Genomic DNA, 26,113 nt, shown 5'->3' with positions numbered 1-26,113 from the left:
CCTCAAATAGTGTGGCATAAGAGAACATTGCCTGTTATGAAAAAAGACTCATCTAAAAGAGAAAAGAGGGAATACAGAAGAGAACAAAAGCTGTCATAACACTAACGAACAGTGTTTCTAAACATACAGAATTCCTCTCTATTGCTTCACGTGCAGTTCAACCCAGCTGGACCTCCAAAGTGCATGGGAAGGGTCTTTTTTTATAAGCAACACTCATTCTATACCGTATTTTGGGACTAACACATAGCAACAGAAGACATCCCTCTAATACTTAGTCTTATAAAACCAGCAGCTTCTGATAGCAAATCAGAATGATTGATAGGTGGGGATAAGTCCTATATTCAAGTGATCAAGATTTCTACATCCCTACTAGCTTCAAGTAAAAACTTGCAGATCTAAAAATTTTTTAAGAAGTTTCTTCAGTTTGGTACATGGAAAGAAAGGAGCTCAAGACTCCCACAGTTCTACCCCAGCAATCAGGAAAGTTCATCTGTTCAAGTAAAAGGTGAAAGACAGCATCAGACACAGGACAGTTAAATAATCAGATCCAGCGTCACCATTACACTCTCTCCTCTCTGACAGGGGCTTAGGGAAATGAGCGTTCTCCTTTCTCACAGGTAGAAACTGATTTAATGTAGGTTCCTTTGGAAAGAAGTCCTATACCTTTATACAGGAATACAGCACGCTTTTTTCTACACTGGTAACGGAAAAAGAAGGTATTAATTCTTCATCACCTCCACATAATTTCCCTCCCAAATCCCCTTGCCATTGAGGTTTTCCATCCCATTTCGAGTCCAAATGATGTGGTACTAAAAGCAACAAAGTGCTTCATGTATATTAATTTTTAAAAGTTATATCTCTAAAGAGCTTCTGTACTAATGCCAAAGGCCAACTCAGAAAAATAGAAAATGAAAAGACAAGTGACAAAAAGCAGCGTGGGGTGGAAGAAGGAAATAAAAACCAAACTAAACCAAAAAGAAACATGAAACAGCCTAAGAACAGACATATCAGAAACAAAGAGTGCCGATGTCAAACAGACTTCCCAAGAATCCCCTTTTCGTGATACCAATTACACAGTTCTGAGCTAATACATTGAGACACCAGGAACTGGGCAATTAATTAATGTAATTTGAGAATATTGCTAAATACTGTTCACATTTGAAGAGCATACTTAAGAAATTACTTCTAAATGTCTTGCTTCTATTAAAAATGCTACAGAGAAACATATTCTAAAGGCTAAGTGGTAACTTTAAAAGCATTGTAATGTAATAATCCTTACTTGAGTTAGATTAGGCAAACAACACAGGTTGTCCTTTAACCCTTTGCAAATCTGTGTTGAGTCCTTATGTTTTAATCTTTCATCATGTCTTAGTTATAAGAGCAATTTTTTAAACTTTTAGCAAGCTCCAGATCTACTATCTGGGTGGAAGAAAAAAGTAGTAAAACCTGGTTCTCCACTGATGGGAAAGCAAGCGCACCTAGCCCCTGAATCAGCTCTGCACCATTTGCCAAACACGACTTCTCATCATAAAGAGAGAACACAGGTGTAAATGTTCATCAGTGCAGAACTAAATGCCCCTCTTCAGCAAAATAATGATTTTTGGATGAACACCAAGTTGAAGCCAAGTATAGCTTCGAGACAGCTACTCTACTGGATTTTGTTTAGCCAGGAAGTTAAATATACAGAGCCATGCCTGTCCAAACCAGAACTTGCTAGAATAGTTATAGAGGCAGACAAAAAAAAGCAGAAGTGAGCAAACTTCTTTCAGCATTGCCAATAGCGTAAGGAGGAAACTGGAGCACAGAACAAACAAAGCATGGAAAACAGGAAAAAGAGGTTAAAGGCACCAATGTATAGTTAGAACTGATTTTTAAGTGGATTTTAGCATTAGTGAAAGGTGGTGAATTGAGAGCATTGAAGACTTGAAGTCTTCTCTTTTTCAAAGAGGCAGAACACAGAAAGCAGAGTGCAAATTGTCCCCGATTGTGCAGCCAGCATGCTTGGCTGTGACCCAATCTGGAAGGTGAAAGAGGAATCCAGTCTGAGCAGCTACTACATGCCTCGCTTCTCTGCCAACTGGTAAACTAAGCAGCAGCAACCACATGGTTAAATTTTAGATGCAAATCCAAGCTAAGAACAGAGGTTGAATGCCAGACACATGGCAGCCACTGCTTTTTGTTCAGTGCAATTCTGAGCTGGAATTTCAAGTAACCTAATCATTCAGTCCTTGACTTGGTACTTCAAAACATGGCAAGCCTTACAGAGTCAGAGACAGTAAGAAACTCCAAATTTAGTTCTTTGATACAGAACAAAGGAAGAAAATAGCAAGGCCTACAAATAGGGACTGTATTCTGATGGCACATTTTGAGAATCAGAAAGACTGTATGAAGGAAGGTGTATCTCTTACACATGAAAGAAAGTTTACCTTCACAAGTTCACCACTGAATTGTACCTGAATAAACCCCAGACACAAAGGAGAAGGAGGTAAACTACTTCTGGAAGAGCTAAGAGGTGTGCTAACAGAATTCATTAAAAGCTAAAAGGGAAGTGGCAGCAATACAAATGGGACATAAAGCATTCTATTTTCAAGAATCTTTATGTACAAAGGAAGCAAACAGAAAATACCTAGGCATATCCTTATCAAGAAAGAGCCTGTGAAAACATAGAAAGAGCTTCAGTTAGTGCAGCCAAAAGCAGAACAAAAAGGCAACAACTGAGAGGAACGGAACAAGTGGACTTGAAACAAACAAACCAACCAACCACACCGACCAGAAAACAAGTCTGCAGACAATGAGCAAACGTAAGACATATCCCTTACCAGGGCTTCAATCCCACTCCATCACCCTGCCATGTACTCATCCCAGAACTTAAACTTTAGCATTTTGGTAAAAGATGGGTAACAGCTTCACTTCACGCACACTCCTTGCTCATCCAATCGGCCCACCTAATAGAAAACTACAGAGCTATAATTTCTTGAAATTGCTAGAGAAGAGAGAGTATAGGGCTTTCCAACTGCAAATCCAATAGTATCAGACTGGAAACTAGCAACAGTCCCCTTACGTTCCAGTTATACTGATCCATTAATTCAAATACACTAAAATACCCACATCTCAGTGGGAGGCAAAGAATAACTGCTAAAAAAACCTGTAACTGTGTGCATTTACAGACACTAGATGGCAGAAAGACATGCAGTTGGTTGGAGTGGTGTCCTGAATCCACCTTTAATATAGCAATGGTATTTCAAAGTCCAAGCCTCTAGTGGAGAAGGAAGAAGCCATTTCAGCTCCTAGAAGGATACTGCCTCCAGCATTTAGCAGCTGCAGCAGAGATGGGCTCCAAAACAACCCCCTCCCCTCCGGAAACACTCATTCAGAGTTAAATTTCAGAGATATTCCTGCTTTGCACCAGCTAAACAGAGCCAGGGAGTGGTCAAGTGATTTGGCTGATGTCAGAGTAGGGAGAGGCTGTGCCGGCAATGCAGCATTCTGCTTCACTGCCCTTTGTTGCAGACACTGAAGCAAAACAATGTGGAGTCTGACTGATCTTTACAGCAATGCACCCTAATGAGGAGACACACACAGCCAGAAGCCTCTCAGACAGGGGCCCTGCTGTTGCCCAAATGACTGCAGTTACATGGAACAGACACCCCCCTTATTAGAACTGGAGTCAATTTGTGATACATCTGTATAAATCCACAAATTATAAAGTTTAATTTACAAAGCATGGCTCTCGCTTAAATTGTCACATGCTTGTTCCAGGAATAATACAGGTATGTACACATCCATAAATATATCCCCCGAGATTGCCCTTGTACTTCCATGGTGTATTCTAGCAACAAACCTTGATGTCAGTTTAAAAGTTCTGGGTTAAATTCTGAGAATACCTTAAGCTGTTCCTTTCCATCCTCCCTTTATGGTGCTTACACATGGAAAGTAATTCAAATACATTATCAAGAAAACCTCCACGCAGACAAGTGGACTTCAACTTTAGCAAGAATTTATGGGAACGTTCATTCTCTATCCGTATGCCTTGTGCCCATGGAATTCTACATTTAATAATTAGCAACATTCCCAGCTTTCCAAACATCCAATACCTCAGAAATCAAAGAAATTTTAGAACCCTGCTAGAGTGCTCACTTTATTCACTTACCTATTGGAGCTGTGAGAGGACTTCAGGTATTTTGCAGAGATAATATTCAAAGACAGAATAGCATCCACAGCAGCTTCATCTACCTCTGCTTTATTTCTTATACGCCCTGAAAAGGGTAGGAGGGAGAATAAATTAAAACTAAGCCTGAAACACAGAAAGAATTTGTTTTCCCAAATATCATTTCAGACTATGTGATTAACAAGCAGCTGTAAGTGGAAATTGCAAAACTTAAGTTTTTCCTCTGGATCTTTTTCAAAATTCTCCTCTCACAGCCAATACCCGTAAAGATGACGGAATCTGATACAAAGAGACATTACCATTAGTACTTTTTCTTCCTTACATAGCAACATGCAAAACAATATGCTCACCAACAACTAGCTCTCGGACATCTTTCCAGTGCAACTCACTGCCCTTCTCATGGATGATGGTGACTGTGATTCTACGCTGGATTCCCTGGTAGAGTTCAAAAACAAAACACTGGTGAAGTATTCCCCCACAGACACGCTAACATCATCTATTTTGCAGTTATACTGCAAAAATGAAGCAAATAAGATCATTTAAATTAGTCTGTAACTGTGATGAAGCACGTATGTGTTTCAGGGCCCTAAAATTAACTTAAGAGGAACATTATATTCTCATATGTAACAGAAATTACACCTCTCACTCCACAAAGGCTGAGTTTTTTTAACCTAAAATAGTACTGAAATTGTTGCGACGCTCTCAAAGAAGATATGTATGGTCCCTGGGATATATCAGATTGACCTCAAAACCAAGCAAATACTTGGGTAATGTGTGCTTATATACTTCTATGTTATATTAAAGCGTGTATACCAAAACAAAAAGCATATATACCAGAAGTTACTAGAAAATAGCAACTACTCATGCAGATATTCTCCTCCTTTGTCACACGTATCTGTTACAAGTCAAAATATAATAAAATCTTGTAATAGCTGGGAAGAAGGTGAAATTGTAGAATAGAAATAAACACCACATCTGAAAAACAAAAAGTCGCCAGATGTTCGTTGCAACAGATTCCACTCTTCCAAATGTAGAAGACAACTATCCAGGGAGAAGGTGCTTTGTGTGTAACTGTTTGAAAAGAAGCTGAAAGATGTTTGCCTATACCATGGATTTGGCAATGGAATTACAGAGGCTAGAATTACTCTGGTTTGAACTGGAAGTAACTGATGAGGACACTAGTAAATCCAGAACTGAGTAACATTTTTATTAACTATTTTTAAGGAAATTCTGGGAATATGACCATTATTCCTAAGCTGTAAGAACCGTTCCTACCATTTTAAGAAAGAGATGAAATGCAAGTCACAGGTAAACTCTGTGAAAGGGAACTGAGAATTTGAGAGTAGAAAAAACACAACATAAACCTATAAACAATATTTAACTAGGATTATCTTTAGAATCTAGCTAAAGACAAATTATTATTAAGGATTATTACAGGCATTTAAAATGCACTGAGACATGGTCATTTTGTAGATCTGTCTCATAGCACATGCAATGAGAAAGAACCAATGAAAAGTTGAGTCCACATGATCCTTCTGTGTCCTTGGTAGAGAAGTTGGAGAACACTGAAGGCACAAAAGGTTCCTGCTTTTTAAAAGGCTTTCATCTTTCATGAGTGGGACACACAGTGATAAGCAAAGGAAACGGCAATATACTAGGGGCCAAACATATTCTCCTCATAGCCCAAAGCTAACAGACTAAGTACAGACTGAAAGATGACTGACCCTACAGCTATCATTAGACAGTTGTGTGGGAAAGCAAAAGACATGAAAGATGCAAAATCCAGTCATTAGCATTCTAACGCCCCTGAGACGAAACTTGATGTTCTACAGTCTTCATTAGTACCTACCTGGTGAAGCAGGAACGTTCCCTGACAGGGCAGGCCTCCAGTGTGGTCCACAATAGCAGGAATATACCTGTGTGAGACAGTTAAATCAACAGGCAGGAAAGACATACAAGCACAGCAACTTTACTCTGTATTCTGCTGCCAACAGTTACCTCTCTATATAATATCTGAAGAAATAAGAGTGTTTCTACTGACTCTCAGACTGGACTCTTTATCGCACCACAGTATCAGTGAAATATCGAGTATTGTATCCTATACTTCCAGTACTTCTGGAAAACTCTGTGAAATTCCCTTCTCAATATAATCCCTGAAGACCTGTCAGAGGAAAACCTTCTCTGTAGCAGAGATGAACATAAAATAGGTCCTGCTAGATGAGTCCTGGAGCATGAAGTCTCTAGTGAACCAAAGAATCTAAACTCATGGTCTACATAGGATAAGTTTTCCCAGCACCTGTTCAGCTGGTGCGCATGGACTTTCAGAGTGGAAAGATTACTTTGAATGTGAAAGAATGTCATTCATTCTATCTCTTCAGTCCTTTCCAATGGCGACAACGAATGCCAGCAGAATTTACACCCAATCACTACAAACCAGCCAGGCCACGGCCCAAGTATGATTGCTAAACATCGACCTGGTCTGAACAGAACAAAGGGTACAAGATCAAACTCCCATAAACCACTGTTCTTAAAACGTGAAAGATTAATACTGGACTTACTCCCCTGTTGGCTCCAATTCGCTGATCTCAAACCACACAAGGAGGTCATACTTGCTCACACTCTGGCCCAAGCTCGGTTTGCTCATAGTATTTAGCTTTGTAGCTGGCACTTGAAAGAAAAAAAAAAAGAAAGAAGAAAAAGAAAAAGAATGGTTTACAAAGACTGAACAAGTAAAGCTTACCCTAGGGCTCACAGAAACATGTAATTTCAGTGATCCTATGTATTCTCTGTTCATATGCAGCCCACAACTTTTTCCATGAAAATTATGTTGCTTACAGCAATCATTATTCCTCAAAGTGTTGTTTTTTAAATCTATGTTACTAGATTAAAAAAAGTTAAATAATGAAACAAAAATGTATTCAAAAAGCTTGTAAAAATACGCAGTCTCTCTAGATCCACGGAAAACGAGTTTCCTCAAACGTGCATCAGTTACTTTATGGCTTAACAGTTTGTGATTTAGAATTGGTTAGGGCTGTTCATCTGCAACATTACTCACCCATAAAGCACATTTGCCCTTCCCCACACAATAAAAATAAATAAAAAAATCAAGAACTTAAAACTTCGGTCTTCACTTCTTCATGTTACAAATTGCTACTCTCCTGTACCGGTTTAAATAAGATAATGTGTATGCAAAAAGGCTGTACAAGACTTATTCCAGAGCCATAATCCTGCCAAAGTATGCTTCTGGGCTCCTTATGTTTGGGTATTAGTGATTAGTACTGGCCAGATCTCCCCTAATTCCTTTCATACAAATGTAGGGACAAAGCATGTTAAAAAAAAAAAAATGCGATAACTGAAATTCTAGAAATAAGCTGATATTCCTTCACAGGTACTTATATCACACCTTTTTAGCTATCATTACATGACTTCTGTCATCTGTTCGCTCATTTCATTTTTGTAAATGGGAACATTTTTAAAGCTTAGTTCCTGTGTACTGACAGGTATTTTTGTAACTCTGCAATTGATTTTCCATTTCCAGTCCTTTCACATACTAAACTCACTGCATTTATTAAGCCAAATAATTATTCTCCCTTCTCGCCTCTCAAGCCCCATTCTTCCCTTGCTCAAGTGTTCTTTAGGTTCTCCCATCTTCACACTTCTGTTTATCATTCAGCTTCCACCATGACTTAATTTCCCATGCAATGGAAAGGCATAAGAGTCCCCAGTTAAGAAAAGGTGTGCCTGTGTAGTCTCTTTTGAAAAAAAAAACAAACAAAAACAAACACCCAAAAATGTGAATTCTGTTTCTTCTCTGGGTAAAATAGCAGCTACCTCAGAGGGACAGATTTTACAAGAGTCAGTTATTTACAGCACTACAACTCCATCATGTTAGGCAGCAAGCTTCAGTGTCATCATTTACTCTTCCTATTCATTACTCAGGATAGTCACTCTCTTATAACCATCATACCACGTAGCTGCACATGAACTCATTACAGCTGGACTCAATGCTGTTGATAGCAAGAGGAATATCAAACACACAAGTCACTCAAATGTATTGTTAAGCAGAGAAACTCAAAAGCACCAGCAGAGAAAAACAACAGAAAGACACATTTAACTAAACATGAAAGCCAGTTCCAGAACTTCTCATGGACTTGCTCTGGCACAATTAATAACCAGCGTGTAGTCTCTTTTTTTTTTTTTTTTTTTTAAATAAAACAGAATGAAAATGTAAGTGAGGAACACCACTTAGGGGCAAAAAAATATGAGCAACAAGGAAACCTATGTAGAACACAGCAGCCTGTTTCCTCTACAGCTAGCTGTTTTTTCATATGCAGCACCTCTCATCCCAATATCACAAGACTATGTGCAGAACACACACACACACAAAAAAAAAAAGAAATCGCAGGTCCAGAAAGTTTCAGAGAACAGATCCAGTGTCACAGAAAAATCTGTGATAACTAGCACACTGGAGTTTATAGACTTTCTATATGGTTCTCTCTACAATAGCCCTAAACTTAGGCACTGCATCATCCTTCCATGACCGCAACCATGGCAGTTTCTAGTCCCAAAAATACTACATGATAAAGCTAAGGAAAAAGGAACTTTGAAGCACGTTTTGGAACTACTTCTACATCTACCATAGATCAAGTTTGGCTACTAACCATCTCGTTTAGGAGCCCGCTCACTTTGACAACTGGGAACAGGCAGAAAGAGAAAAGGTGGCAGCTGGTCAGCTCCATCCTGGAAAGCAGCCACAGCAGAGGATGCAAGCACGTTGGCATGCTCGGATAGCGTGTTCAGCACATGCACGTTTACATAGCCAGACATAAGATACCTAATCAACTCAATTTTTCTTTCATGGTCTGCAAAGGGAATGGAACATACCAAAAAAACGATGGTAGAAATATGCAGGTGAGAGAAAGCTGGAGAAGCACGAAATTAAAAGGTGAAATGGAAAAAAACCCACAGAAGAGTTCAGCATGCATTATTACAATTAAGCAAAGAAAACCAAGGATCATTTCAACAAGACTGACTCACTAAACAAGAATGTTAGAGAGCAAAAAGATGAAGAGATTAACGAATAAGCAAATTCCAGTCAAGTGCTCAGTAAGCACATAAAGAGCCATAGCCAGACCTCATAGAATATTGTCAACACCTGAGGAATGACATTCTACACTTTAATGAACCAAGAAGCACTTCCTCCAAGAGAAGGTGGAAAAGAACACATAAAAAGGAAGACAGCCAGCAAGATAGATCCAATGCCAACATTCACTCCATTACATTTCTTGGTGTCCTGAATAGCTTAGGAAAAACACTACAACCTTCATTTTCAGTAGCAGACATGTGATGTACAGAATTAGAGAACACTTCTCACCTGGCTTTGAGAGTGGCATGGGGGGAGGAAAGAATCTTCGGGAAGGCTGTGGAGGACTATAGAGAAATGAAAAGAGTTATCTATATATAGAAACAGCTAAACATAAAAATACACACATGCATCTATGTATACACACACACCCAGTACAGTTCTTCCACCCATTTTTATCCGTAAAAATATCCTCGCAATCCTATGAAGCCAGGTAAATATCACCTGTCAGCAAAACAAGTGGACTCAGCACACTTCTCAGACTAACCTATGTCCTTCCTCTATTCTAACTTAATTATTCCTAGCTGTCAGTAGAAGAATAATAATAATAAAAAAAATTTAGCATTTCCAACTGCTCTACCCCCATTCTGCACTGAATATTTAAAAGTAGGTAACAGGCATTTCCCAAAATAACTTCAGGAAAAGGAACAAGCCTCAGCTGGCATTTCCTTTTAAAACCAGCACGTGCTTCCTCTTCGCAGCTGCTGCCTTCAGTAGGAGGGCTAACTGGGCCAAGCAATCCAGACAATAACCTCTTCCCTTAAGCTATGAAGAGGACAACAGCTAGGGGTCCTGTCCCTAATACCAAAGTTCAAACACTTAGCAACTTTGGCACTAGTTAATCAAAAGGTTGAGAGCCTTTTGTTTTCCCCCTAATCTCATCTCTGTTCTTTTGTCATCCTGCCTTCACGCATCAGGCCAGTTGCCCTGAGGGAACCTGCATCTTGGAGCACTGTTAAGGTTTACCCAGAACTCACTGAGATCACCACTGAAGTTCTGAGTACAATATTCTACCACCACAGTGTTTGTAGGGTGGATGCAGCTGTATTGGCAGACAGCCTTCCATATTTGAGATGGTAGAACGATTCCATCGCTGACTAACAAAACATACTACATTGGGTAAATAGGCCTCTGCCAACACTCTTACCTCAGTCAGGAATCCTGCTTGTGAGGGTGTGGCTATATAATTTCAGGAGCATGAAAAAGTACTGCCTGAACTGCGGAGCTAACGAGAGCATGATCATAAACAGCCTTTATGCCAGAATAGCAAGCAATACCTGTTGAGATCCTGCCCTTGCAGATGGAGAGGATGCTGCTGATAATGTCCAAAGACTTCAAACACAATGGGCTTTGTTTTGATGTACTCCACAAATGATTCTGTCACTTCCACAGCAATCTATTAGGCAAAGTAAGGAAAGAAAATGGGCCATACAAATAAGAAATGTTATAAGTGTGAATTTTAGGAGTCTGTATTTTTCATACAGTTTAGCACCACTTGCAGTAAAACCAATTGTAATCCTTTTTGGTTTAGGCATTAATTCTACTCTCTGATAAAGGAGAAAATGAAAGCCTCAATATCAGGCATTTTAAGTAGGAGAAGAGGAGGCTACATGTAACCAAAGGATTACACAGTTCATAAAAATAGATATATTCAGTTCATCTGAGATCATGAGCAGTGCTATTCACGTGTATTTTACTTCCTGAATTCTAGACTGCTTTCACTGAACATCCTGGAAAGGAAACAGAGAATTCAAAGGTAGGAAGTAGAGGTGAAACAGAAGAGTTAAATCTGCCACACAGAATCATTCTGTATTTTGTTCTCCATTGGGGATTACATCATTCACCTGATCACTCCTCCTACTGTCTATTCTTACTAATTCCCCTTGCCCCCCTTTCCATACACCCCTTATGAGTTTAACCAGAAGGATACACATAACTCCCACTGCTAGAACAGGCACTTAGTATTCATCTGAAGTTTTACTTACATTCTGAACATGATAAAACCCAAGGGGAGTCCCTCGACCGTTGTTTTTGAGAGGTTCTGTTGAGAAAGCTTCATCATGCCGATGTAAAAAGCTTTAAAAAAACCCCAAAAAAACCCCCACCCCACCACAGAACAGTTTAATGAAGATTGCTGTGCCATGAACCCAACACTGAAAGGAAACCATAAATTTATTCTGCTAGAACTTTACAGGGAGTTGAAAAGCTAGGAATACCCTAGACTTGGGAACCACAATTCGCGTACTTGTTTTGTGTCTTTATTACTCCCATTTTTCGTTCTCTTTCTTAAGAAACTAAGCCAAAGAACACTTTCACTTCAGAGCTACTGATTTACTCAAGGGTCATATAGCTTTCATTCCAGTTGAGCCTATGTAGGATCTAATATCAAATTTTTCACATTAAAAGCCGTTATCAAGCAAAACCTTAAGATATCTCTAACTAGTAACTTAAGAGTCCACTCCAATTCTTAATTCCTTTCTGCAAAACTTTATTCCTTAACATCATGCTAACACAAAGCAGGTACTGCTCGTAACAGGAATTCCAGTAACTGACAAGGTGTTTTTCTTCTCTATACTACACTGCCACTGATTTGAAAAGCTCTCAGTCAGACCCTCCATTGCGCACTATTTTCACACTCTCTGTCAAACCATTAATTGCTTAATGTAAATAAGGACAAATTCTTACTTGAACTGGCAGAAAATATCTGCATATTCAGGAAGGATGCCGCTGGCCTGTAGCACTGTCACACGGAAGGTAAACACACTACCCAGTTTCAAGTGATCACCAATTTCCTCAGTGAATCCTTCCATAGTCATCTTTCCATCCAAAGTGGCTGACTTCAAGTCTTAGGGAGGAGACACAAACATCCTACATGAAATCACTTTCCCCCCCCCCCCTTTTTTTTTGTTCTCCTTTCTTTTCTTAAAATATTCCTTCAGGCAACAGTTTAGTCCCATCACACTTTTTTGTTTTTCTTTTGAGCCCCAATTATTCGCTGATAATCAAGAGATCCAAATACCTGGGAACAGTTTTTCTGCACAGTTCTTCAAATGAATAACTCCAGCATCTATCACATGCAACCCACCAGTTACACTTCTCCCTACATATCATATTCTTGAAGGACACTCAGAACCCCTTTCTATCACTGAATGAAAGTGTCCCAGATTTCCCTTAAGTTCTCCAAAACTACTACATATTTCTTGCTTACCTAGCTCATTCATTCTGTTTATCTCCTCTGGAGGAGTGGTAACCTCCGAATTCTGTCCTTGCCCTTCCACAATTCTTAATTCTTCCAATGACAGTCCAGAGCGAGTCATGGCAACTGAAGAAAAATCATTCTGAAAAATTAAATTAAGTAGCATGTAACAGACTCCTGCAGTTTCTGGTTTTGCTGTCCCCTTCTTCCCCCACAATACTTAAGTCTTTATTTAGAAGCACAAACTACCGCACTCAAAGAAACCTAACTCAATTTTAAGACTTCTTACCTTATCAAAATATTCATTGTCGAATGAAATTTTAGCAGTGCCAGACTGTCGAATACCAGATCCATAATCTGGGGCTTCTTCATCAGCTAAAAAACAGAAAAAGAAAAAAAAAAAAAAGGTGGGGAGGAGTAGGGAAAACCCTCAGAGTTATCTAAATGGCAATTATGATTACAATGGCAACCAGTCCATAAAGCAGAACAGGCCTGGTTCCGGTCAACCAATAACAGATTAGAGTAAGTGCTGGAAAAAGTCATAGCAGAAATCTATCCGTCACGAACTCAAGTGTGGGAAAGTAATAAGACAGGCTATGAATTTTCAACATTACTATACTTAACTTCAGAGGATTTTGAATGCAAAACAATTTTAGTACTCATTTTGATTATTTTTTTTACTTCTGATTATTATACCTGAGGTAAATTAACATACTATAATACAACAACCCACATGGGAACATATACTTACGTTGATTTAAACTGCCATCTAAAATTCTGTAGCCATAAACTAAGCAGTAACACTAGCAAAGCTTCACAAGTACACGCTGTAAATTTAAACAGCAGTTCTGTCCACACAATCTGCCCATTTAACCTTCTCCTCTTTGCAGAGACTGACAACAATGAGGCCTGGTTAAACACCAGCTATTTTTTCCACAGTAAATGCATTCTTGCAGGATAAATCCCAAGACTCAGAATGTGTTCCGAAGCTTTGCTTTGGGACCAAATAATGCCATGGCTCTTCTTCAGGGGATGTCCCCAGTTCAATTTCTATTAGCCATGCTGTATTCTATTTATTTGGATGGACACATAGAATATTTATTTAGAAATATTTGGTCAATGCTAAGGAGACCAAAACAAACTAGAAATGAGATTTTGTACACATTAAACCAGATTTTATTTAATTTGCTGTTTTAGTCCCTGCCAGAGCGATTCTTACACATCTTCAGAGTCTGAGATTTCATTCTATGTTCCCATGGAGAGTGAAACTTCCAGGGTTACCCTACCTAAACAATACAGAAATGTTGGCAGTTAGCCACTGCTAGAAAGGACAAACTATGGGAAGTATCTGTGCTCTCACCAGAATAGATAAGACATGGCTGACTACCAACAGTAAAACTCAACTAGCTCACCTCATACTGTTAAAGTACAGAATATTAGCAGCCGACTAGCGGACTGCAGTTAAGCTCTGGCATGCATACAATGGCAGTTGAAAACTGGATGAAGCAGTCACCATCCCCATATGTCTACCCTTCTCTTCTGAAAAGTTGATAATTCTTGGTGATTAAACAGTATGTTAAAGCAGCTTCTAGGTCTCAACACATTTTAGTGAGGCAATGAAATGGAAAACTGCTGCTGATTTCTGTTTATACTACACTGAAAACCATCAGTTCAGGAAGTGAGTGCTTCACATGCTTTTCAGTCAGACTATGGAGGAGCACATATCTGTGCATTTAAAAGGATAGTTTGGAAGAAGCAAACACTTGGTACATTTAACTGTTCTGCAAGTCACCACAACTATCCAACTTGCATGTACCTTTGTCCGCTGTCTATACCAGGTGCCAGAAAGAAAACCTTTGCTTTTAGTTAAAAAGTCTCCTGACACTAGTTAGCCCTTTCACTCTTAAAAAGCAGTGTTGCATTAGTTGCCAGGTGTATAAACTTCGCTGGTCAACACCATCATCTTAAAAGCTTCTGGTCAGTATCATTATTTCAAGATTTATTCATACTTGGTCCATATGATTCACGTTAATTAAAGAATTTCAAAAGCAAGTTAATAATAAAGAACAAGTGTTCTTTGCAACACTAAAATTATTCAGGTTTGAGTGTAAGAGAGAATGGTTTGATTTGTTTGCCTGTTTTTTAAAGCTGCAGCTATTCATAGTGTACTGAAGAGTTGCAAGGTAAAGCTCTCAAGAGTATCTCACCTGCTATAGCTTGCACTGCTACTCGCAGAAATCCTCGTACTTCTCCTTTCTCACTAACAACAGCTACTCTGTGAATTAGTGGCACCGGGTACAGTAGATTGCTCAGGTATACAAATGCTCTGGTAATAGGAAGGAAAGAAAACACAAACAGCATTAGGCAATCATCTGCAAAACCAGACTGCAGTATTTGGTTGGCTAATGGGACATTCAAATCTCCAGAGTCTACTTTACTCCACCTATTAGACCTGCACTGTGGTCATGTATCCATATTGGCCACACAGGGTTCTGCAGCAGTGTCAAAGCTAAATGAAGCCACAAAATTATCTAAATCAGAGTATACTAGAGACACAGGGCTTATATTAGTGAGTTACAAAACATATGAAGGAGACAATTTAAGATGATGGCTTTATAGAACATAATTTTAGATGCACTACAGTTGTAAATGGAGCCGTTAGCAAGATGGTAGAAGTCTACTAAGGAGCTACTGAGTACAAAGAGTTGTTTGAGTTTTCCACCCCATGAGTGTAGTTTGAAGTGATAAATTAAAAGGGAGTTGATCTACTGTGTTCACACAGCCTCAGATATTTTACTGAACGTATAAGAACACTCTTCAAAACAGATCGACTGAATGTTTTCTCTCTTCTCTATTCATTTGATAGCATGGTATACAGAGTAATCAGAAATCCCCAATAAACCATAAGTCATCTTTTAGGTTTCTTGGAAGATTCACTGAGTGAGTATACAGATAGTGGAAGACTCATAGTCTTCACAGTAAATATCTTTAGGAGTATTTATTTCTTTAAAAAAAACAAAACCAAAAGAGAGAGAGACCAAAAAACAAACAACAAAACACCACAACAGTACTCTAGAGCAATCATTTGGAAATTACAGTTTACAGTAGGAAAAGCAGCATTTAGGCCCAGTACTGGATGATCCTGCTATATGCTAACTTTTAAAGTTACATACAAGTAGGGTCTATTTTGGAACAATAAGTTAATAAGTTTTATTGTACAGATTTTTAATTAAAGTTAGACTAACATTATTATTTTACATTTCTGCAATAAATCGCAAGAGTTTAAAAAACTTTAAATGCTGAGAAGCCTAACAAGTCAGGTAAAGAATGGCTCTCAACAAGGGGAAAAAATGGAAGGCTTTATTTATTAAGTGAGCTGTTTCAGAGTTCAGGAGAGTACTGAGATACATAGAAGTTTAACCAATGGTTTTACCAGTCATTAAATTTAAAGTGACTAACCAATTATGTATGTAATTTTTATGAATTTCTGCATATTAAATTATGCTAAACACCAGTCATTTGTTTAACTGGAGTTCCTTCTTGCAGTCCCTTTTATTAGTCTTCATTATTAAGCATAATTAATTTCTCAAATTTGTAACTGTTATTGTTTAATATTCATAGGGAAAGTCCTGCATGACAAAAGAGGACTGAGAGAGAAATAAAGATGTTCACTGTCTCTGTCTGGAGACAACAGCTGTAGAATTTGTTCCGTGAACACAGCAAGACTGATCCGAACTCAATTCCTTCTGACACATAGCTAAGGACCAAAGTTAGAAAAGGTAAGTGTTTCTCCTTGGGTTCACACACCCGTTCCCAGAATGAATGAAATGACAAGGTAGTCAAACAGGTGTCAGTTGTGAAACAGAGAGACAAAAAAAAATACTGCTAAAAACCAAAGTGGTGACAAAATGCAATAGAGAAGAGAATGATTAATAAGGCTATAAAAGTAGCAAAATGAAAAATGAAGAAAACCATACAACAACAAAAAAAAACAACTGCAACATAACACTTGACTAAGATTAGGATCTAATTCCTTTTCAGTCTGCTCCAAAGTGAGGTAAGCACTGATAAAGCAGGGGAAGGGAGAAGAGACTAAATTTAAAGTAACAAAATGAGAAGTTTAATTTATTTTTTTTCCTCTAAGAAAACATTTTCATTTTTAGCTTTGAAATTTCAGGTGGTGCTCATTTGAGAAAGCAGCATCCCACCATACAAGAAAACAGTTCCTCACGCTAACAAACTGGAATCGTTCACTTGGACTGGACCAAGGATGGAGTTCAGGAAGGTACGTAGTTAATATGCTCAACACGAAAAACACACACAGTCTGAAAACTGCATTTCAGGCTAGGGAGAACAGACATTTTTCCCCAACAGAAAGGAATCTAAACAGCCTTACGTTGATATGTATACAGTAAGAGACAGTTTCGCTAACTAAAAGAGGCAGTCATTACAGAAGCCTTCCTACTTCAAAGCCAAACTAGTGGCAAGTGAAAGCATTAACTGCATGAAAAATAAAAATACATTTTTATTTGCACAGCTCAAGTTCTGAAGCTGCTGTTCAACATATGACAGCCAAAGCATTCAGCTTTATTAGCAACTACAATTTTGTCACCTCAGTAAAATGACCACCCCAAAGAAAAAAATATTTCTCATCTTCCTTAACTGCCTTCCATCCAGTCCCCTAGCTCATTGCAATCATTTTAACTTAGAGAAAGAAAAAGCACACAATGCAAAAAGTTTTAAGCTTTCTGTTTGGTGAAGAAAATGCTGGATCTCTTCTGTAGAATGGAGAGCAATAGCACATTTGCTGTACAGAGAAAAGAGCTGGTTTATGCAGCAATACTGCCTTCCAGTGCCATTCCATCTGCTTCATCACAAGACAGTACCAAGTTAGGAGTGGATGAAATGTTAAGGTTATCCTCCTCCTCTTCCCACATCTGGGAAGACTCCCACTCCCCAAACATCCTGTATGCAAGTGTCCCCCCACACCTTAGCCCAGCAGACTGAAAGAGGGGGAGCTGTATTAGCAGAAAGATTGGTGAGGTAAAATGGCATACTCACAACAAAACTAGAAATGAAATTTAACAAACACAATTTTTTATAAAAAATCAAAACAAAAACAACAGAACTCAGAATGACGACGGATATTTTCTTAAATAAACACACCAATTCAAGATTTAAATAAAATATCCCATAGTCCTCTCCCACCTCCCTTAAAAACAGCAAATGCTTGATATGTCACACCATTAAATAGAATCAGACTTAAAGACAGCCCAGCATGCCAGAAGAGATGGCTAAAAGGGACCAGCTCTTTTTTTCCTTTTCTTTAATAGTTACAGTACAAATAAAAGACAGTCACAGCACAGTGAGGAAAAAAACCAACTGTGATGCCCAAGGAGTTGGATAACTACATGATCAATTTCTCCTCCTCCTCCTCTCCTTCATGACTTGGACTCACTATTGCTGATGAGTGCCCCCCCCAAATATTAAATATTATTTTATTTTTGTCCTACACATTCCACAACATACAAAACAGCACACAGTTAAAAGTGCTAAGGAATTTTCGTTTTGTTATAAATTGAACACTACCTTGTGCTCAAGACAATATCTATGTAGACGGACATACCCTGTGATACTTGTAAGTCACACTGCTCAAGAGTAGAATTCTCATGCTGGAAGACACTGAGGAATCAAAATAGTTTCTACTCAGTGGTGCTAAACAGTCTAACAGCTTTCTGCTGACAGAATCAGCACAATAGAAGAACAGAACAGGAATAGAAACAGAACAGAATAGAAGCCAGCAACTGGGAAAAAGTCATTCAGCTGTCTACTCAGAGGTAATACACGCTGTTTCATTCCTCGATACAATTTACAACCCAAGTAGAGTTCCTTAATATATGCAGCTTACATGGTTCAGGCTAGTACCCTTAACTGCTGCAGCTTCATATGTCTGCCTATAGAGAAAGAGCTCAGTATTCTTTTTAATACAAGGAAACGGAAAGCAAGCTGTGTAATTGCCAGGAAGCACGGCTGCTTTCATTATACACTGTATTTGCTCAGCTTGTGTTGTGCTTCCTGAAGAGTTTGTGAAATGAAGATGAATAGCTCAACTTTTTCCCAAGCACTGAAGGTCCTGCTCTGAAAGAACACGCACAACAGGAGAATACGCTGAGTATGGCAGCACTGTTATAAGAAAGCAGCCCTTGCCATTGCAGACAGCACACATATGCTTTAACTAGCTGACAACCACTTCCAAGTCAGTTAGGATGGCTTTCCCAAACTGACTCTTGTGGATCAGATTAGCCTGAAAGAATTAAATTTTATAAAACACATTATCAGACATTGCACGTAAGGGCACAAATTCAGAGAGATCAAAGAGGACTAACGCAATTTCTTGCACACAAATTCAGAGAGATCAAAGAGGACTAACGCAATTTCTTGCATCTGTAAGCAACTGTAAATTTCGTTTCAAAGACTAGATCAAGGAAGTTCCAAGTTTTAATCACAGCTTGTAAATAGATCCACTAAAGACAAAGAATGAGGTTAGACAATACAGCTAAACTGATCCAAAAGCTTGATAAAAGACTGACAAACTCAAGTCCCTCATTTTCACAAATAATGCAAACAAGTTTCCTGCATTTGAGGAAACTGCAAAATGATCCCATCCTCCTGACCATGAAGCCTTCCCTGCTTGCAGTCACAGAAAAGGATAAAACCAAGCTCTGGTCCCTTCTCCTTTGTTCCTCCCTTCTCCCAGCCATGAAGTCTTATCCTTTCTTTTGTACAACACCTCTGGTAACCACCTCCCTTACTGTTTTAACAAGTAGATTGGCTTACAGAGTGATCAAATGAGCAAAAAATCATAATTGGGGGAGTGGGAGAAGAAGAGAGGGGAGCAAAGTCACTAAATAAAATCTATTTTTTGTTATGAGTAACATGTTTGAGCAAGACTATCTTTGAAGAAACAGTGCAAAGTACTACATTTTTTTTAAAGCAACTTGCTGTCCTTAGGTTCTACACCACAGACTAAAGTCTAATAATGCCTTAATCGTATCTAGATTGGCAAAATAGGTAATACTCGAAAATACATTAAGCAAACTTGTTTCAGGAATTCAAGCATGGTGCATGGGGAAAGTGCTGATAAACACCTCCAGCCAGTGAATTTTAATGACAATGACCTTTCACTACATAAAACTTGCTACCAAGAGTCATGCATAATCTGAGAAGCCAAATCATCTCAAAGAATACTCTTTTCCTCATCCAGAAAGGACCATTCTTCATTCTCCTCATGGCATCTTTTCTCTTCAGACACAGAGGACGTTAAATGAGTTTTCAAAAAATGGATTTAGTGGAGTGGACTTAAAGACTTTTCACCGTACTCCGAGACTCTTCTACGGGAGAAGATTACATACTGCAATACTATCTCAGCAATCTTGCAATGGCTAAATAGAGCATTCCATAAATAACGTTTAAATACTGTACATAAGCGAAACCACATTCAGTCTATGTTGTGACAAGTTACCTAGAAATAGATTTACTCATGTTGTTGCATCTAAGGGTTATTTTCTCAATTATTATTTAGGTCTTCGTGGCCTCTGACACGGGGATTTAAAACTTAATGTTAAACTACACTCATTCTCTGGCAATTCCAATTTATGTATATAGATATTTTGGCTGTCTTGACAGATACTCTATGCAGCACAAGGCAAAGCCATTGCAGTCTATATAGCAAGAGCTGGTCCCTTTTGGCCATTCTCACAGTAACCTCACCAACCTTCCCACTAAAATGAACCAAGGGGATCGGTCGTAAAACGGGTCGCGCCCATCATTGAAGAGGTCTGATCCCTCCTCAGTTCCAACGTCGGAGCCAGTATCATCCACAAAGGCCTCATCATCAAAGTCCTCCATCTCATCCTGCTGTTCATCAGCCAGTTCAGTGATGTCGGAGTCAGCCGTGGAGAAAGTGGGGGAGGGCGTGCGATCAGCAAGGCGCTCATTCACGCAGCCATGGAATATAGGGGAGCTAGATATCAGTTAACGGAATACCAGTTAACAGAGTGAGGGGAAAGAAGAATGCTTCATTTAACAGCCGTCTGTTGCCATCAGCACAGAGACCACCTGAACAACAAACAAAGGCTTCAAACCATCTGGACTGCAATGAAACGTAAGGGAAGGGATTGCTAATAAAGTCAGGAAAAAGAGCATCCTTGAACTGAGCAGAAAGCAAATGAAAAATGAATATAAACATGGACGAACACACAGATATTGAAAGCGCATCCATTTAGCAGAGCTACCATTCTTATTTCCAACATGTAGCATTTTTGTAAATAAAAATATTGTAAAGGTGCAGCCAACATCAGGAAAGATTAAAGAATCCCATCAGATATTAGGTATTTCCATAGGGTACGACCAAACTACTTGAACCACATATGTAAGTAAGGCCCTGGGCCACTTTTCCCCTCAGTTTCCAGTGTTCTTCATATTCTCACAGCTCTGCTCCAGCCACTTTATACAGAACTTAGCTAGCTACATTTGTTTTTTTAAATAAACTTGTAACTTACTAAGGGGTCAGTCAAATCAGGTTCTACAAGATTACACCAGAACCAGCAACATTCTAAAGAACATTTTCTGTTTTTCACTATATTTTAAGTCTATCAGAAATCCCTGAAAAACAACACACACAACTAACACTGGTGGCCATACAGTTTACAACCACATTCAAAGTCAAAGTTCATCCAGAATTGACAACAGTTACCAGTGTACCAGCAGCTGAGATTATCGTCACATACCTTCCAACAAGCTTGAACCAATGAAAGCGATCATAAAAGGGGTCACTGCCTGTCATTGTGCTTTCACTTTCATCCTGCGTATTCGATGCCATTTCCCCAGCTCTGTCATACATCTCACGCATCAGGTCCAACCTCTGCCTGCACAGAAGAAAGCAGGATTAAAAAATTAAGAGAGTGAATAAAAAAAGCAGAGAACACAAAGTGGGGTACACCAACTTCACCTATACCAAACTACACATAGGAAAGGAAGAACAACCAACAGAGGAGTCTGTACCACTGAGTTTGGTACTGTACTAATTCTCTGACGTTAGGGATTCTGGGAAAAATTTTGTAGGTTAAGCCCACTAAGCACAAGGCAAGGTCACTGCAGAAGCTTACGTAAATCTTGGATTTCATTCAAACTTGCAAATAGTCTTCCTTTTTTGCATCAGACAATGTTGCTGAGTAATTTAGGCAGGTTTTTTGCATTCCACTCCAGAAACTTTGGCATTTTGTTTTAAAAGCAAACTGACTCCATTATAGACTTTTATTTATTTATTTATTTAACTGCAGGAAACAAGTGCTTCACACTGCAAGACCCTTCGTCTGGAAGTTATTAGTGGAAAAAAAGTTCCTGAGTCAGTATTTAGAAAATGGGGAAAAGACATATGTCTTTTGCCTATTTGCAAGAATATGATGAAAAGAATTCAGATTATAGTCAGAACTTGTGTAGCTTCCATAAAAATAGAATCTTCTTTATTTAAGCTTTTTATTCTAAATTATGCCTCATACTACCAGGTTATACAAAAGCAGGTGGAAGGAAACTTTTGCAGTGAAAGGAATGTGGAAAAAAAATTAATGCAGAGATGAGCTGTGATGAGCCTTACTAGATTTAAAAAATAAAATCTAACCTCAAGTTACAAAAATTCAATGTGGAGGCGAGGTAAGATGCTGGAGAACAAATGCACTTGTTCAAATAATCTAGAAAGCTTGTATTTAAAACATACCACACTGTCTGGGAAGTTGGCATTTGAGAGGACATGGTGAAAAAAAAAGTACAGCAGAGAATGAACACCAACGGGTGAAATTTTTCAGTGAACCTCCTTGGATATAAAGAAATTTGTTCTCTGGTAACATTTACATACTTGAGTTTTTCCAAGGACCAGTAATGTGTTGCTCCATTCTTCAGATCCTGGACTTCCACAGCTACCACTGTACGGGGGAAGGGCCTATTGTCCCGGGTCTTCTCCAACTCAGTGGGCAGAAGCTCTGGTGGCAGCGGTGAGTAGAGGGTGTCTGTCAGAAGGACAAATTGAAACTGCACCTGAATGGAAAAAAGAAAAATTACTTTAGTTCTGAGAAGTCATCTATCAGGATCACAAAGGGGACAGAGACCTAACCTAAGGCAACGTATAAAGCCAGTTTTAACTTTCATGTCTGAACAGATTCAAGTCTTCTTACATCACTTTTTTTTTTTTTTTTTGTCTCAAAATGGCATAAAACATATTTTTCAGCTGAGTACATGTATCTTGCCTTTATTGTCACAGCTAGCAGAGGTCTGGAAAACTATAAACCTAGCACATCCTGCAGCATCCACTTCTCTTGGAACCATGAATGACCACATGAAGTTAAAAGCAAAAAGGAAAAGACAGGGCCCTGGGGAGTTGTACATGTACATGTGTTTATGATACTGACAGGAACAGCGTAAGGGAAATGAAGAAGAGGTGAATGCATCAACCAGATTTGTATGGGATGTTCATTCAGCCAGAGGTCTAAATCAGAGACTCATGATTTTCTGAACCCTTTTAAATCCCAAACTAAAAAACAGGATACATATAACTTCAAAGACTACAAGTAACTCCGAGCATTTGGAGCAGGATTATACAGTCAAAACTAATGAGTCAGAAAAGTCAAAAAACTACTCTGCATGTCCCTACCTTTTTCTTTAACTCTACGCTGATTGCATTGGCTTCTTTCAGATATACTGCATTTCCCCAGAGTTGGTCCCTCAGTGAAGTAAACTGATGAAATTTCCACTTCCTGAAAGCCCATTGTGCGAGTTCATACTCATGTCGTGTCCAGGGCACTAGGAAGAGCAAAGAAACAGAGAAATAAAACACCATGGCTTCTACTCTAAAGCATCACATGCAGTAGCTAATACTACTGCTAACTGCATCATCAAGCTCTCAACACCTTTTCTGAAAGAGAAGAACAAAAACCAAAAACCTGCATTTTTATTATTCAGTGAGGAAAAACTGGATTCAAACTTCCTCACCACTAGCAATGGAGATATAATCATCAAGTAAGGAGAGTTGGAACAGACAAAATAAATTCTACTCCTGTTATTTTAAATTAGTTAACAACTATTAAAGCCAAATACTGAAACAGTGGAATGAAAGGAAGTATTATGGGACTAAGAAACCCTATCTACTGTCCAGAAATAGAATTTTATAGACGTGCCACAGCATGAATTACAAGAATTCCTGTCAAGGAGAAAAAAGAAATTTCAACATCAAAACAGGGAAACAAAGGCAACAGTATTATTTTGGTTTGAGACACCTGAACTTTTTTTAGTGCCAAGAAGAGATAGATTCCTTCAAATTCAAGACCACCAAATCAAAGCTTATAGTTCAACTAACCTAGCTGGTGCATCAATTTAATTTGGGTATGTATACCTACTGTTCATATGGAATTTATTCTATGAATAGGAATTTATCCCTTTATGCTGTGAAGACTACAGATCAAGAAGTTATGAAGTGTTGAGCAGCTTTCCAAAGCGAGTTTTCCATCTATTACTAGAGATATTATAGCAACCGTCCCTTTAGGCTTTGCTATATCCAAATTATTTTTAGCTTCAAGCTCACCTTCTTCCTCTTCTTCTTCCTCCTCTGTTGTTTCAGCTGCCAAGGATCGTGTTTCTACCTGCTTCTGTAAGGCCTGCAGCTTACTCTCATAGTCCTGTGGGGAGAGAGAAGATACCGTGTAGGAGGACAGACAAAAGCAAGGAGAACAGTTAAGAGAGACTAATACCTCAGATGGAATGACAGACACAGAGAACAAATACATAAAGACATTTCCGTTAATGATAGCAGGTCACATACCAACATCTATTGTTTTAGTACAATCTGTCTTTGAAAAGAGAGAAGACAGGAGGCCAATACAACTAAGACAGTAGTGTTGTTTTCTAAAATCATCAGATATACGTGCTTGTAGTATCTGTAAGAGGGAAAGGTTTAGGATTTTTTTTGCTAAAAAGTAAAAAAAGGGGATTTTGGGGGAACCTGCTTGCTGCTTTCAGGGAGGTAGGGAAAGAGGAAGAAATAGAGAAAAGTACAGCAATAAGTTTAAAAGGGGAGGATTCAGCTTCATTTGTTCAAAGAGAAGGATTAACAGCACCACTGACTTGCCTTTTGATACAAAAAAATTCATTTCAGATTTTAGAAAAAAAAACCCAAACATATTTTGTTTTCAATTAGATTTTCCTCTTGGGATGTATCACTTTTTCACATGTGTATTTCATATATCAGAAGATGAAAAAAATACCACCACCTTGACAAGTGGGCAGAGAAGTCTGTGCAGAGAGGTTTACCCACAAGGAGCACTTCAACAATACCTTCTGGTGTAATACCATTTTCTTCCTGTTCAGCATAATCATGCCTTGAAATAAATGCTACTAAGACCTAATGACCCTTTTATTATTTGCTGGTAAAACAAATACAAATTCAAGATATTTAGAACAGTCACAGTCACTGTGCTCCTTGTCTCAGAGCCTACTTCACTATTATATTTTATTTTTTGAAGATAATCCTTTGGCACATATTACACAAGGTAAACTGGCTTCTCAGGATTTTTATACAAGAGTTGCAACATCAATTCACTAAGAGTGTTACAGAGTTCGTAAGGAGAATTCTTCAGGCCACTCGTCTTGTATTCCAACCTTCTCTCCTCCACAGTTCCCAAATCTAAAATTCTTCTCCAATGCTCTGTGTGCAGTAATACATTCTTAAGTCTAACAGCTATCAAAAGCAAGCTTTACACTTTCCTCCCATCCTATTTAAGCATCTCACCTAAACAGCTACACTAGTTTGGTTTTGTACAGCAAGCGTAGTACTTAACGCTGCCACAATGTGATTGCATGAAATTTAACACAAGTTCAGTCAGAAAGACCTTTAAATGGTATATGGAAAGGCGATAAACCTGAAGTACATTGTTTTAAGTTTGTAAGTAATATTTCCTGGAGATAGCTTTAAAAAACAGTAGCTGTACTCTTAAGAAATTGCAGAATTTTCAGTACAAGGAATTCAATACCCTTGACCTTTAGGGAGAGAAAACTGAAGTATTAAAGATATATGGCCTTTGTATGAGGGCTGTGTTTTAATTTTCTAACTCCCTCCTGAAATTTTATTTGGCTAAAATGGTCCTTCTTCTTCATGTGTGTCTGCTCCATTCACTCCAAGATAGCTACATACATACACTGTAAGTAAACCTTAGCCCAGCAGCAAAAGAACTACAGACAAAACAAACATATATCCTTTTTTTTTTTTGATACTCCTTCTGAAATTCTTAATGATGCACCAAAAAACTATCCTAGACTCAATAAGGAGTTTCAGACTTATCTACAGTTCTGAAATACCTAGCATACTCTTAAAAATTAACATAAAGGCACTCTCTCTGATCTTTTTTCCCCCATCCATGTAGATAATGCTATTACATTTGAAACCAAGATAAAACAGGTCAGATGTGAAGTGACAGAAACAAGCTTCTCTTACTTGCAAGGAAGGGCAAAATAATTTATTTTCCTGTAGGCTGAAGTAGATAATCTGAGGATGTCATTTCGA

At 38.5% G+C, this 26,113-nt stretch overlaps 1 protein-coding gene across 24 annotated transcripts in view; it reads right to left on the bottom strand.

Moving 5' to 3' along the window:
* Positions 1 to 26,113, bottom strand: part of KIF1B (kinesin family member 1B) — a 93,822-nt gene that overhangs the window by 7,379 nt on the left and 60,330 nt on the right. For 7 of the 24 annotated variants that reach the window (XM_049794721.1, XM_049798385.1, XM_049801005.1 and 4 more), the window contains 18 exons: positions 24,140 to 24,233; positions 23,213 to 23,361; positions 22,421 to 22,599; positions 21,297 to 21,434; positions 20,282 to 20,530; positions 14,715 to 14,833; positions 12,797 to 12,882; positions 12,520 to 12,649; positions 11,997 to 12,156; positions 11,297 to 11,387; positions 10,589 to 10,707; positions 9,543 to 9,598; positions 8,830 to 9,030; positions 6,727 to 6,835; positions 6,018 to 6,084; positions 4,519 to 4,603; positions 4,151 to 4,256; positions 2,627 to 2,653 (listed from right to left, as the gene is read on the bottom strand). In XM_049794721.1, the coding sequence (XP_049650678.1) occupies positions 2,627 to 2,653; positions 4,151 to 4,256; positions 4,519 to 4,603; positions 6,018 to 6,084; positions 6,727 to 6,835; positions 8,830 to 9,030; positions 9,543 to 9,598; positions 10,589 to 10,707; positions 11,297 to 11,387; positions 11,997 to 12,156; positions 12,520 to 12,649; positions 12,797 to 12,882; positions 14,715 to 14,833; positions 20,282 to 20,530; positions 21,297 to 21,434; positions 22,421 to 22,599; positions 23,213 to 23,361; positions 24,140 to 24,233 (2,165 nt within the window). The remainder of the gene's footprint in view (positions 1 to 2,626; positions 2,654 to 4,150; positions 4,257 to 4,518; positions 4,604 to 6,017; positions 6,085 to 6,726; positions 6,836 to 8,829; positions 9,031 to 9,542; positions 9,599 to 10,588; positions 10,708 to 11,296; positions 11,388 to 11,996; positions 12,157 to 12,519; positions 12,650 to 12,796; positions 12,883 to 14,714; positions 14,834 to 20,281; positions 20,531 to 21,296; positions 21,435 to 22,420; positions 22,600 to 23,212; positions 23,362 to 24,139; positions 24,234 to 26,113) is intronic. The other 17 variants (XM_049804348.1, XM_049806993.1, XM_049809588.1 and 14 more) reach the window with 6 other exon arrangements.

Source organism: Accipiter gentilis, chromosome 1 (assembly GCF_929443795.1).
Source record: "Accipiter gentilis chromosome 1, bAccGen1.1, whole genome shotgun sequence".
NCBI lineage: Eukaryota > Metazoa > Chordata > Aves > Accipitriformes > Accipitridae > Astur > Astur gentilis.
Note: the sequence above shows the minus strand (reverse complement) of the source record. Positions and strands in the feature narration are given on the sequence as shown.